A 15,295-nucleotide genomic window follows, 5' to 3' on the forward strand; every position below is an offset into this window, starting at 1 on the left:
TTCAGAAGAGTGCCCTATGGCTTATTAGACTCAGCAGCCAGGATGTTCTTGAATCAAGCAGACGCTAGAGAGTACTTCCCTTTTTTTATGGCAATAAACATGAGGGTATTGAAAAAAATAATGTGTCCTACTGATAGCTGTAAACTGGAATAAACAACCAGTGTTTTCCCTAATAATTTTTGGACCCAAACTCTATCACTGTCTTACAATGCTTAAAATATTTGTTTTTTTTTTTTTTTTTTTTTTAGATCAGTACACTTATCAGAGAAAGAAAGAAGGACTCCACATGGCAGTTGATAATAAGAGGCAAATCATCCGTGTTTGAAGAACCAAGTGTGTTATGTGTATGTGCATGTCCTTGGTACTCTCTGGACTTTGCTGGCGGCTGCCAGAACACATCTAATGAGCAAATATTTCTCAGGCTGTTTGCTTTTCCTAAAAGATTCTTTGGGGAATAACACACATCTTCAAGAAGAACCTTACTTCTCTTTGGCTCTCTACATTGGCAAGTGGAGACACAAAACCCAGATCCAAATATATTTGATTAGATCCTTTCCGTAGCCAAAGTATGAGGTAGGTGAAATGAGCCATCAGTTTTCCTTAGGCGCCCTTCCTTTCAGATTCCTCCACTGTGCTCTAGACACTCAGAAGTTTGTACACTATCTCCTTCCTTTTACACGATCTCTTTCCTTTCCAGTTTCAGACTGCCCATCTTCTCCCACCATCCTTTGTCTACCATCACTCCTAAACCATCAGTTCTTATTTTTCACTACTATCCCTGTGGGTAGCCTACATGACTGACAATCGGAAAATCATGTTTTCTCCTCCCTCTTCTGCTACGGGTCAAGCCCCACTCTCACTCCACCCCTAAATCGTGCCTCTGTTGAGGCCAGTCCTGCCTAGAATCATTTCTTCCCAACCCTGGATGTTGACCACTTCCTAATCATACTTCACCGGCCATGGCTGACACCTAGCCTTTCACAGAAACTTCACATATTTTCTCTAGTAAGAGAAATGATTTTTCCTTCCTTTGAAATTTCAGAGCGATCTGTTTATCCTCTTATTATCTTTTGTTTGATAATATATTTCTCTCTTTTTGTTTATGAGCCACTTTACTGGATACATCATGAAAGAGAAGCCTTATTGGATGCTTCCATCCTCACATGAGTCATGTCTGAAGAACCTCACAAAGCCCTTTGCTCAATAAATAATGGTGGGTGTTACCTCTTTCAGAGCCCTAGAAAGGGCTGGAAATTGATAATGCAATTAAATTTGATTAAAAAATGGCTTAGTGCTCTGCTTTTCAATCAATCATGCCCAGTGAAAAAAGGATCCTACTGCTAGATATATTTATGACATACTCCATATTCTCTTCTGGTAGTTTATAATGCACAGACTCGCACGGAAGACTGAGAATTTCCGCTTCATTAATGCTTGCTTGCTAAGTCACTTCAGTCATGTCCGACTCTTAGTGACCCCATGGACTGCAGCCCACCAGGCTCCTCTATCCATGGGATTTTCCAGGCAAGAGTACTGGAGTGGGCTGCCATTGCCTTCTCTGTCATTAATGCTAGCATTTGCCAAATTTATTTGATCACATAACACCCATTTCATTGTTCGCCTTTCAACACTACAAAACACTGACCTCAGAACGATTGGATAAATACTGTCTTAGGGGTTCTATTTCTTCACTGTCACTAATACCTTCATTCTCGAGGAACAAAGTATAAATAAATATAAGTAGTTATACTGTAGGAATAATCTGATAGAGATCTGGATATCTGGGCCTTCTCGACTCTTACCATGCACCTAATCATTTCTCTTTCTTTAAAACAAATGTTCATAAAAGCATCATTTCTCCTTGTATTTGGGCCTAGAAGTCTTTTGAAACATGAGAATGATAAAAATAGAATTAAATGTGGTTCACTAGGCCAAACTATCTAAATACTAATTAAGCATATTCTTTTTTTCTTCTCCTCATCCTTCCTCAGTCCCTTCCTTTCTTATGCCAAACCAACTGAAATACCCGAAAATGTTTCCACTGGAAAAGTCTGGACAATATTCAGATGAACAGTTGGGTTCATAAACTTATCTAACTTTGAAAATTAGTTGGAGAGTTTTGATTAGAAACAAAGCCTGTGATTAGATTATAAATCCTTCTGCATCTACCACATAACATTTTCAAAACTGATGAATAAGGGAGGCAGTCAGGTTACCTGAGCACACAGAAGCGGAAGTCAGAGTGTTTCTATGACATGTAACTAACCTGTGCTCTTGGGCAAGTTTCTGCATCTCTCTGGGTCTCAGTTTCCTCAGCTACAATGTGAAGGTATTCATGGTTCCTTACAAGGGTGCATGGCAACCCACTCCAGTGTTCTTGCCTGGAGAATCCCAGGGATGGGGGGAGCCTGGTGGGCTGCTGTCTACGGGGTCACACAGAGTCAGACACGACTGGAGCGACTTAGCAGCAGCACCAGCACAAGGCGGATGTGAGGTTTAATAGGTACAGTGGTTAAGAGAACCCTTAGCATATATTAAGTGCTTAAAACAGGCTCTCTGCTATTTTAAGAGAGCATAAGAAATGGATTTTCATTTCAGTCATCTGTGATATAAAGCAAAATGGGGGAAGATAAAAGAAATTTGAAATCATTGTGCATGACTCTTTGCAACCCTTTGGACTGTAGCCTGCCAGGCTCCTTTGTCCGTGGGGTTTTCCAGGCAAGAGTACCGGAGTGGGTTCCCATGGCCTCCTCCAGGGGATCTTCCCAAGTCAGGGATCAAACCTGTGTCTCTTATGTCTCTTGCACTGGCAAGTAGGTTCTTTACTGCTAGCTCCACCTGGGAAGACCTGAAGTTCTATTGTCCATAGTTAAAAAGCAAACTTCATTGGGATAGACATGTACACACTACTATATTTAAAATAGATAACCAACAAGGATCTACTATAAAAAATATTTTTTAAAAATCATTCAAAAGGCCAACTTCATTTTCCAGAATCCCCTTCCTTTTGTGAGTCAGGGTTAGAAGTGGCTGAAAGAGAAACTGGCATGAGATTTGGAAGGCAAAATGGAAGCAGCATCCATTCATCTGAAATTCTTTTTGCAATCAGATACAGTGACAGAGGCAGAGGCAGGTTCTAGATTGCCTTTGCTCTCCTGAGTTCCACATCCATTTCTTATTTCTAACTGTAGGCCCTGATGACCATCAGGAAATAGATCCATTACCCAATATCTGGTTGTGGTCCTACAGAGGAAGAAACTAACAGAGGCAACAGCATCTCATAGACGTCTTTACAAATCACTCCTTCATAGCTACACTTACCTAGTCGTGCCTGGCTGCTCAGACTGGTTGGTGACTGCTCTCATCCTTCAGCTGCTCTTACGGACCTTCACTTCCCCAGCTCTTCTTGCAGCTGTACGAGTTCAAATCTGTCATCCCCTAACACAGGTTTGCTGATTGAACCCTGGCAACTACCAGTATGAGAAGTGCTTCCAAGGAACAGAATTTTACAAATGAATCCTGGAGTTAGTTCTCTGATATGACTAGACTTAAAGGCATTAATGACAAGTAGTAAGTAGGACCCTGGTCATTCAGGGCAGAATGGTTATATAAACTCTCACTGATAGTCACCTGGAGTGAAGTACCTAGAGAAAGCAAGGTTCTGGGTTACAAAATACCTGCTGCAATAAAAATTTTTCATAGAAACAAATAGAATAAGGAATTTGGGGTTGGATTCATTGCTTCTAACTCAGGTGGAGAACATAGAGAAAGAGATAAGCCTGTGGTTTTACATTCACAGCTCAAGGTCCAAGTTGGGAACCAGAAAGGTTTTATGACTGCCTTGAAATAAAACCTTTTAAACTATACTGCTGATGTCCTACCACCTGTGATATCTTCTAAATCTGTATTCAGATTCAAGTCCTGGGAGATCCAGAACCAGATGAAAAGTATGACTGTAAGGTGTTAACATACAGGTCAAAGGAATTGCAGGATTTCACCAATTCACATTAACTGAAACCCAAAATATATGTATAGGAATGTTTTTAATTATATGAATTAGGGTAAAAGGAATACAATATTCTATTAGTTGCTTTTAAATTGGGTTCACTAAGCTGAGATTCTGGATTCACATTGTTAGTTCATAAGTCTGGGAGTAACTCTAATAATAAGACTGAAAATTGGACCTAATGGTAGTCTACACTGAATGAAACTGAGATACTATAGCTTCCTTGTAGTAAAGAGGAAAGTATACATGAATTTAAAAAACATCTATTTCTGCTTTATTGACTATGCCAAAGCCTTTGACTGTGTGGATCACAATAAACTGTGGAAAATTCTGAAAGAGATGGGAATACCAGACCACCTGACCTGCCTCTTGAGAAATCTGTATGCAGGTCAGGAAGCAACAGTTAGAACTGGACATGGAACAACAGACTGGTTCCAAATAGGAAAAGGAGTATGTCAAGGCTGTATATTGTTACCCTGCTTATTTAACTTATATGCAGAGTACATCATGAGAAATGCTGGGCTGGAAGAAACACAAGCTGAAATCAAGATTGCCGGGAGAAATATCAATAACCTCAGATATGCAGATGACACCACCCTGATGGCAGAAAGTGAAGAGGAGCTAAAAAGCCTCTTGATGAAAGTGAAAGACGAGAGCGAAAAAGTTGGCTTAAGGCTCAACATTCAGAAAACGAAGATCATGGCATCTGGTCCCATCACTTCATGGGAAATAGATGGGGAAACAGTGGAAACAGTGTCAGACTTTATTTTTTGGGGCTCCAAAGTCACTGCAGATGGTGACTTCAGCCACGAAATTAAAAGACTCTTACTTCTTGGAAGAAAAGTTATGACCAACCTAGATAGCATATTCAAAAGCAGAGACATTACTTTGCTGACTAAGGTCCATCTAATCAAGGCTATGGTTTTTCCTTTGGTCATGTATGGATGTGAGAGTTGGACTGTGAAGAAGGCTGAGTGCCGAAGAATTGATGCGTTTGAACTGTGGTGCTGGAGAAGACTCTTGAGGGTCCCTTGGACTGCAAGGAGATCCAACCAGTCCATTCTGAAGGAGATCAGCCCTGGGATTTCTTTGGAAGGAATGATGCTGAAGCTGAAGCTCTAGTACTTTGGCCACCTCATGAGAAAAAGGACTCTGATGCTGAGAGAGATTGGGGGCAGGAGGAGAAGGGGACGACCCAGGATGAGATGGCTGGATGTCATCACTGACTCGATGGACCTGAGTCTGAGTGAACTCCAGGAGATGGTGATGGACAGGGAGGCCTGGTGTGCTGCAATTCATGGGGTCGCAAAGAGTCGGACTCGACTGAGCGACTGAACTGAACTGAAGAGAGATTAAAAAAAACACACACACACATAGATGTGCTCATCTCTGTGTTAAATCTGTCCCCTAAGAGGGTCCAAAGGGTATTTCCTTCACCAGGACTTGAAAAATACACTGGTGAAGGTAGTACTGGATCCTTAAAGAACTTCATAGTAGCTGTTCTCTGTAAGCCAGAAAGGACATTGGGAAATGCTGCCACAGAACAGAGCTTCTTGAATTTAATGAGGGTGATGGAATTCTACAAGGGCATTTAAATTCCAGGGACCAGATAGGTATGGTTTAAGGGGCAGGCAGGGTCAAAAGGGTAAAGGTAAAGGTTTGACCTACAAAGTTTTTGGCATTGGTTAATTGATTACAGAGGCCAGAGTACTGAAAGAGATGAGCACGCTACTAAAGTCCTACTTGGTTTGTCCAGGCATTTAATCTCTAGACTTGATGAAGATAACTATGACCTGAATCACCACACCAGGGAATTCCTTTTCTTTGATCCATTCCATGTGACAGCAGGTTCACAGACCCAGAACTTTCTGAAAAAAGGGGAGGCTATATCTTTTACAGGAAGGATTCTGCTGCAAATTCTCCAAAATGCATACTGTAAATCTAACTTCTAGTCTTCCCTGATGGGATGAGTGTACTGGGAAGAGGGAAGTAATCAGACTTTTGGATGCCTTGTAGATTACCGACTCTGAATCGATACTAATTGCTGGTGACCTGAACTGCCACTGAAGTCCCACAGTCAGAGCAAGAGTCTATGGAAGCCCAACATTTTAACTAAGCTTTGGCTTAAATCTGTCTCATACTGAATCAGAGTCCCTAAACATATCCGACAGTTATTTCCCTAATTCTGAAAGGAACATTTGGAGGAGAAATACTCAGAAACTGGCAGAATTCCTGCTTCACTGGTTAACTCCATGATCTGTAGAATGAGGGCTTTTATGGTAGTAACGGCACTGTCAGTCCTAGAACTGGCCCTTACATACCAAAGTTAAAAAGAAAATCAATACGGTGTTCATGAAGCGATGAGAGTTACTTCTACCAAAGAGGATCGAAGGATGCAGGCGTGATAAATTCATTAATTCATTCTTTCACTCTTTCTGCCTATTGTCCTTACAGAAGATCAATGGATTTTGGAGAATTACACTGGATTATCACAAATTTAAACAGATGGGCGAGGGAAAAATTACACAGGAAGAGCAGACACTCTCAATTCCACCCCTTGATTCTTGAATTCATAAATCTAGACAGAAATATCACCATGTATAGGTTGATGAATCAGACCATACATAACAACTCAGAGGAATCACACCATATACATCTCAGAGGCCCCCGAAAATGTTTTCCACTCAGCTGGTGCCAGAACAAAATATTAAAAAAAAAGAAGGCCATTGCATCATTCTGTTAGGCCATCTGCTTCAAGGTGATGCTGAGCATGGCAGTACCAGAGTTACATGGGCATGAATCTATGGCCACAATGTTTACTGTAATATGAATTCTCTGAACAGAAACCACACCGTATGGAATACCCTAACCATGAGCAAGGCATTTGATAAGTTCATGGATGGTGTTTTGGCAGAAACTTTGCAGGCTGGGGAGGCAAATTCATACTGAGGGTAAGTGACTATTTCTGTGAGAACAAATCACTGCTTGTTTGATGATTAAAGTGAACTAATGTAATCTTACTACAATCAAGGCAGTGGGCTAGTCCTGCCATAGAATGGTGCCATGTTGGGGAATAATATTTTCTCTGCTATTGTTAGGCTGAGCCCTTGCGATGGCTGTAGCTGGAGAGGGGTCTTGGTGAGCGGAAGGTCATGTTACTGAACCCATGTATAATCTCTAGTCCTGCCACTACTGTCTCTGTTCCTCGGCTCATGGGCAAGGACAAAGGTGGCTAGTGAAAGAGACTGGCCAGTATACACAGAACTTGTCAACTTGTCCAACTGGTGATTAAGCGCCCCCTCCTGATAGTGCTCTTTGGTGAGCAGTCAAATGGAATGTAAGTTATTCACATACCTTTTCTTCAAAATTTCTTCATCACCAATTTTCAAACCATGCTCCAAGTCCTTGTCAGTCCTGCAAAACATCTGGATTGCAATAAGATGGCATTAGATCACTTTAATCACCGAACAGGCAGTGGACTATTTTCACAGAAATAGCCACTTACCCTGAATATGGATGTGTATTGCCAGCCTGCAAAGCCAAAAGCCTCATTCACTATCAGGGTGTTCCATATGAGATATTGTTTCTTTTCAGTGAATTCATATTACAGTAAACAGTGTGGCAGCGGACTGACGTTTTCTGAAATCTCCAGTATTAATTACCATGTCCCCCATCATCCTGAACAAATGGCCTGACAGAATGATGCAACAATGCCTTTTCTTCCCCAAGTATTCAATTCTGGCATCAGCGGGGTGAAGACATTTTGGAGGTTCTCTAAGATGCTGTGCAGGGTCTAATTCATCGATCAGTAAATGGTGACATTTCTGCACCAATTCATGGATTTGGGAATCAAGGGATGGGTTAAGAATGTTTTCTCTTACTATGTAAGTTTTCCCTCTCGCATTCCCCTACTATCTTCCATAAGATGTGTTGAAATTGACTGGTTTTATATCTCAGCAACTAAAGGATACCCATAGTAAGGGACAATCTAGAAACAAACTATACCTTATATGAAAATGAAGGTGAAAATATTAATAAGGGAAGTCTTCAGAACTATGAGGATTTTGAGGTTTTATTCTGCTTGCAATCTATCAAGTTAGCCTGTCACACTTTCAGGGTTGCTGCTGCTGCTAAAGTCGCTTCAGTCGTGTCTGACTCTGTGCGACCCCACAGATGGCAGCCCACCAGGCTCCCCCATCCCTGGGATTCTCCAGGCAAGAACACTGGAGTGGGTTGTCATTGCCTTCTCCAATGCATGAGAGTGAAAAGTGAAAGGGAAGTCACTCAGTCATGTCCGACTCCTAGCGACCCCATGGACTGCAGCCCACCAGGCTCCTCCATCCATAGGATTTTCCAGGCAAGAGGACTGGAGTGGGGTGCCATTGCAGAAGACATAAAACTCCTGGGATAGAGACAAAGAACGTTATTACTTACAGCAACAGCAGTAGCCTGAGAATCAGCATTTCTTGCACCAGTTCCCTGAACCCCACTTCCCACAGGATGGCATGAAGAGAGCCAGGCAGTACCTGCACATTCAGTGAACTGTGTTACAGGAGAGAGATCCCAGTTTTAGGGAACTTGAAACTTTCATAATGAGAAATAAGCATGTTTGCCCTTTGCTCCAAAAAAGACACTATCTTTACCTTCCAAGGCTGTTCATTACACAAACATCCTTTAGAAGATAGTCCAGAACAAAAGCAGACAGTGTCAAGACATGTGGAAATGTGAGAGACTCATGAAGAACTGCCTCCCAACAGGAAGTTTCACATATTTTATTGAAAAATCTAAGAAATCATGTGAATCATGTACAATATTTTCTCACAAGAAAACCTTAAACTGGTTTTTAAACGTTTCACAGAATTGTAAAACTTTTTAATTTTTAAAAAGAAAGACACAATGAAACTACCACAGTATTATAAGTTTTTTGTTTTTCCTTGTTCCTAGGGAAAAGGCTGAAAAACAGTAAATCTTCTCATTATGATTTGTGAGGCTAAGTACTATACTCTAATAAATCTGCTAAAAAGATACAAGGAAATGGGTGGATCAACACTTTCTTTGTTCAAAATATTTTAAAAAGCTAAAATATAATGACAACATGTTAAAATAATACACATTTTTGTAGGATGTTACCATTTCTATAACGGTTTCTCTACACTATATCAACAGTGCAATGGTGATTCAGTGTAAATCATTACAGTGTTTCATTGTTACAATACTTGTGTTCAAGTACATGTTCATGAACATGATCAAAGTCTCTATTCAGACTTTTCTTTTCCATTATTAAAATAAGGTTATAATTACAGTAGAATTTTTCCTATGGATATCTCTAAATCTGAACCCAATGCATAATACATTCTCTAAAAACCTGTTCAACACTATGAGGTTTGTTACGCTTACACATCTCCTGCAGATTACAGAAAATGGGCAAATTCTGCATCAGGATACCAAAGGAAAAAAAATGATATCTCTCCATATATAACTAAACTATTAGGCTAAATTAGTATATATTCTGGATAACTCAATGGTATTGTCAGGGAGAGAGTAGCACCTTAGAGACAGCCCTAACTTAAAAAAAAATTGTTAAAAAATTTTTTTAAAGTCTAAAGATCTTGATTGGTTTTTGTTTTTCCCTTTTTACTTTTATTCTGGAAACTGGATCCAACTTATTTATATAAAATTATTTATGAAGCCATATAGTATAAATCAAAATGTTTGTAGAACCAAAGCAAACACCATATTGGATGTTTGGCAGGCAAAAAAAAAATAAATTAATTAATTTGATTAAATTATATGTAATCTGATAATATTTGGTCTGAAAAACATGCTAGTGTGTGTGTTTATAAATAACGTAATTGCAAAGAGCTGTTAGCCAGCCAGCCTGCTAGAGGTCAACTCTTCTGCTGCAGCTTTTGGGCATAGAAGTCCCTGCACGTCTCACAGCAGCGCTGATACCACCGCATGTCCTGACAGAGGTTCTTCTCACGTATCACCCGGCAGTACACAGGCCACTGATCTCCCAGGCACTTAAAAGTCAGAGCAGCTGTGAAACAAAACACAGGGAACTTAATACATGCAGAGAAACTAGGTGTCTTGAGTAGAAACAAACAGCAATCATTTAAGTGGGGGGATTTTGTACATTCATGTTGACTCATATACATGACCTTCCAGAACATAAAAGACAGAGATAAACAAACACGCACACACACACTCTATAATAAAGAAGTATAGTGGCCTTACTCATGAGCTTTTATAGACTTATTAAAGATAGATTTCCCAAAGCCGATGAGTGTACTGCAAATGGCTTTTAAGTTTCCATTTCATGACTTCTATTTAATCTTCTTTTGGATTTTTAGTTGAGAAGATTAAAAAGAAAAATGAATGTGTTCAATATGTTCACCATTATGAGAATACAAATTAATAAGTGCTATTATGGATGAACTTGCAAAGAAACAGCAAAACAAAAATCTGCTTACGCTTACTTCACATTCCTGGTTTCCTAGACAGCAGACATGTCTAGCTGTGATATCTAAGAGTCACAATTTCACGCATCCCTAAAATCAAAGCTGATTAACAAAAGTGACTAAAATTTACAGTAATGAAGTGTTTGAAATGAGTTCTTGGTATAAAAAATTCAGTGAGGTAAATTCGGCCCCAGTTTTTCCAAAGAAATAGCATGTTCTGGCATGTGTAATAAAAGACAGTCTGCTGCGACTGTATCTTTAGCCACTATTCTAATATGATTCATTATCTTACATTTTAAAAACCTTAGATTTTCCAACCACTGTGCTTCTATGTTTGGGGATGTCCTTCGAGAAAAAATAAACAGAGAAAATGGAGTTTTAATTTAATTCTTCTTTTAATTCATTATTTTATGCCACATTTTATGTCAAGAAGGACTCCAAATAATTGTTGGAGAAAGGGATTATGTTGCTTTTAAATACAAGGATTTATCACATCTGCTCTAGGGTTGCTTAACTTCTTGTCTTAACTAGTTTTAATTCTACTTGAACTGATTATTTCTTAGAAATGTTAATTATTTGGCTTAAAAAAGAGAATTTTTATATTTCCATGAAGAACCAAACTTTTCCATTTGATTGAAACTTATGCTTGGAGAAGTATCTTTGACAATTTAGCTCTTTGAATTTTGGCAGTATTATTCTGTATGATTAAACTGATTCTCTGGAGATTATACATACAAATTAAAACTGAAGGTGTTCCCTCCTGGTAACCATACGCTTGTTTTGTACAGCTGTAACTCTATTTATGTTTGTAAATAAGTTAATTTGCATCAGTTTTTGAGATTCCACATGTAAGTGATATTATATGATATTTGTTTTTCTTTGTCTGACTTATTTCACTCAGTATGCCAAGGGGGAAAGGGGAGGGGGTAGGATACATCGGGAGATTACAATATATAAAATAGATAATAAGGGCTTACTGTACAGCATAGGGAGCTCTAGTGAATACTCTGCAATGGCCCATATGGAAAAAGAATATAAAAGACTGGATATATGTATATGTATAACTGATTCACTCTGCTGTACTACAGAAACTAACATAACATTGGAAATCAACTATACTACTATAAAAATTCATTTAAAAAAACAACACATAATGTTAAACAAATGAACCCAGTGACATCCAGGCAGCAGTGCTATTAAAAACTGCTGACTGCCACAAAAATAAAGGCTAATGCATTCATGAATACTTTTATGCAAATATAGAATATATTACTTAAAATACATACTCTACTTCTTGATGTTGTATTAGACTGACAGTAACTGAGAATATATGTGAAAGCCTTTTATAACAGAAAACTATGTAAATCAATGCTACTACTATTTATTTATATTTAATATTATGTCCTTAAATGTGAAAAAATCAGTACCTTTTGTTTAGCAGTGTAGATCCATGTACCTGCTCTCCTTGAAAGTAAGTTTTTTACTCTTTATCTCTCCAAAGGATAATTTGTACCCAGGATCACAATGAAGAGATCCAAGATATACACTACAGCTTCACCTTTCCACCGACAAATAAATGCTACTACTATTTATTTGTATTTAATATTATGTCCTTAAATGTGAAAAAATCAGTACCTTTTGTTTAGCGGTGTAGATCCATGTACCTGCTCTCCTTGAAAGTAAGTTTTTTACTCTTTATCTCTCCAAAGGATAATTTGTACCCAGGATCACAATGAAGAGATCCAAGATATACACTACAGCTTCACCTTTCCACCGACAAATAAATGCTACTACTATTTATTTGTATTTAATATTATGTCCTTAAATGTGAAAAAATCAGTACCTTTTGTTTAGCGGTGTAGATCCATGTACCTGCTATCCTTGAAAGTGAGTTTTTTACTCTTTATCTCTCCAAAGGATAATTTGTACCCAGGATCACAACGAAGAGATCCAAGATATACACTACAGCTTCACCTTTCCACCGACATTACCTCAACTGAGGGTTCTGCCATGGGACTGGTCAGAATAAAAAATGTGGTTACATCCTCCAACCCTTTTTAGGCTGATCTTGAGTGATACGGCATTTGCATTTCCACAGCCTGACTCTGAAGGGACAGCTCAGGAATGAAAATAGTTTTTATTTAGACTACATGATCATTTGGACTATCTAGTTGAATAGATCCAATTTAGTCAGAAGCAAACTAATTAGTACAGATTGATAACTAAGCTTTAAAGTGATACATAAAACAGAAGAAGCCATGCTCATTTCTATGTCTGTCAAAATCACTCCCTTTTTTTGATCTGCTTACCCAGCCTGGGTGATGTTATAGTATTTACATTAATCTTCTCATTGCAAGGCTGCAGGTGGCATGGTCTGTACGCTGCAGGTTTTTCTGAAGAAAAACATTCATTTCCATGTCTTCCTGTGATCTTATGCATGCACTGAATAACACGCGACTGCATTCCTTTGCCACAGGTAATTGAGCACTAGGAGAGATACAAGGTTTTGTCAGCTGTTCTTTTTGCTGTTTCCTTTTTCTGGGCTGTGAGTCACGTTTTCCTTATATTTGTTAAAACTGACATGAGCCACAACATCCAGGGTTGATGTAAAACAAGGGTCAGAAACACCGCTGCTCATAAATTGGACACAATGCAGTTTAGAACACCTAGCTGACCTAAGGCAGAGCTTTGAGTGATGAAGGACACAGGCAATTCAAGAGAAGATGAAGTTATGCAAACTATTATATGTAGAATGAATAAATAACACGGTCAAACTGTAGAGCATGGGGAACTAGATCCAGTATCCTGTGATAAATCATAATGGAAAAGAATATGGAAAGGAATGCACCCATATGTATAATGGAATCACTTTACTGTACAGCAGAAACTAATACAATAGTATAAATCAACTAAACTTCAGTAACATAAAAATGAAAAAAAGTTTGAGAGTATGACTTGGGAAAGATAGTGGGCGATACCAGTAGCACACTTGGACCGACAGTTTTTAAAGTTTTAATATCTAGTTTGCAACAAATGACTTGCTGTTCTTTAATTTAGTCACTGATGCTTGACAGTTGGATATGCCCAACTGTGGAGCTGTGTAGATTATACACCACCTGTGGGAGCTGGTGATGGACAGGGAGTCCTGGTGTGCTGCAGTCCATGGGGTTGCAAAGAGTCGGACACGACTGAGCAACTGAACTGAACTGAACTGAGAGCTGGATCCTCATTATAATTTTTCAATGTACTCATCCACTCTGGCCTTAAAATGTTTATTAATAACATCAACATGGCAGAATTCCCTGGTGGTCCAGTGGTTAGGACTCCATGCTTTGACTATTGGGACCCAGGTTCAATCCCTGGTCAGGGAACTAAGATCTTGCAAGCCTGGTCAAAACAAACAAACAAACAAACAAAACCAAATGGTGTATCAATCTGATGTGTTAATGAAATCATTGCTATGTCTTAGAAGATTGTTGTTGTTTAGTCACTGTGTCTGACTCTTTTGGGACCCTTGGACTGTAGCACTCCAGACTTCTCTGTCCATGGGATTTCCCAGCAAGAATATCAGAGTGGATTGCCATTGCCTTCTCCAGGCAATCTTCCCAACTCAGGGATCAAACTCACATCTCCTGCGTTGGCAGGCGGATTCCTTACCACTGAGCCACCTAAGAAGTCCATCTTGGCAGATAACATCATATCTAAAATTGTGCAAATATTTGAAAATCTTGTATTTTTCTAGTAAGACAGCCTTTTAATGTATCTCCTGTAATGAGATAATGTAATGTACCTGTATCTCAGATAAATATAGTTTATTTGTAAGTTATTTCAGAGAACATATTTAATGTACAATGTCTGTTTATTAAAGAAGTCTCTTGGGTCCATGTATATCACTAGATTTAATTTGTTACACAGATAAGCTGAGGTCTAGCTGAATGAGAAAATATAAAAATTACACGTGACAGAGGGAATATGCTTGTGTTTTGAAAATATTTATTTACTAGTTATATTTTCTTTACAATAAAGATTCAGTCATATTTGGCCAAATAGTTCTTAAAACTTAGATCTATTTAAAAACATGATCTCGGCATATTCTACTTGAAAACTGGTCAATACTTTCTGATTGTCATCTTTTAGATATGCAGGCACAATTTTGTAACTGTTTCCCTTAATATTTTACCAAGTCATTATTAGGATTGCATTTTCTTCTCAAGAATTTTCAATTCTTCCTCTACTATCATCTTGGATTCCAACTCGTTTTATTTTCATCAGCAGAAGCATTCTACACAAACCCTTATCACAAGTCTGTCTGCTACTGTTCACTTTGTCTTTAGCCTCCAGCCTTCTAGTCAATTACAAATATTAACAGAGAATATGTATTCCTTTAAAATTGCTTTATATACATAATCTCCTTCGAGAAACTTCAATTATTGAGTTTCCCATTGCCTACGAGATAAAGCCCCAATATCCTTGAATGTCCAGGCTGGCATTTACCTCCTCAAATTTAATTTTCTACCTCTCTGCTTTAGGAATCATTTGCTCTATAAAGCACTAATCATGTCCATGTACTTTCTACTCCTACAACTAGAACCGTGCTCATAGAAGGATTCCTTTCTGGATGCCTGGTCTCTTGTCAAATCACAATCTCAAATCCACTACCTTCACGAAGTGTTCCACAATTATCCCAGCAACTCATGCATATTTATGCAACATTTATGGTTTAAAACCATATACCTATCTATCTGAGGCTATCCCTTAGAATCACTTGGGAAAAAAATCTTTTTAACTATATATTTTAAAGCCTAGAATTCCTAAGGCAGGAAACAGA

At 38.6% G+C, this 15,295-nt stretch overlaps 1 protein-coding gene and 1 non-coding gene across 2 annotated transcripts in view; one reads left to right on the forward strand and one right to left on the reverse strand.

The window, feature by feature from the left end:
- Positions 1-8,762: 8,762 nt before the first annotated feature.
- ADAMTS19 (ADAM metallopeptidase with thrombospondin type 1 motif 19) overlaps positions 8,763-15,295 on the reverse strand; it is a 262,774-nt gene continuing 256,241 nt past the window's right edge. Inside the window, exons 22-23 of the mRNA XM_069591632.1 lie at positions 12,777-12,954; positions 8,763-10,046 (exon numbers count right to left, since the gene is read on the reverse strand). Of these exons, the coding sequence (XP_069447733.1) occupies positions 9,895-10,046; positions 12,777-12,954 (330 nt within the window). The 3' untranslated portion in view covers positions 8,763-9,894. The remainder of the gene's footprint in view (positions 10,047-12,776; positions 12,955-15,295) is intronic.
- Positions 13,767-13,838, forward strand: TRNAQ-UUG (transfer RNA glutamine (anticodon UUG)). The gene has a single exon. It is a non-coding gene; the product is annotated as a tRNA-Gln (tRNA).

Source organism: Ovis canadensis, chromosome 5 (genome assembly GCF_042477335.2).
Source record: "Ovis canadensis isolate MfBH-ARS-UI-01 breed Bighorn chromosome 5, ARS-UI_OviCan_v2, whole genome shotgun sequence".
NCBI lineage: Eukaryota > Metazoa > Chordata > Mammalia > Artiodactyla > Bovidae > Ovis > Ovis canadensis.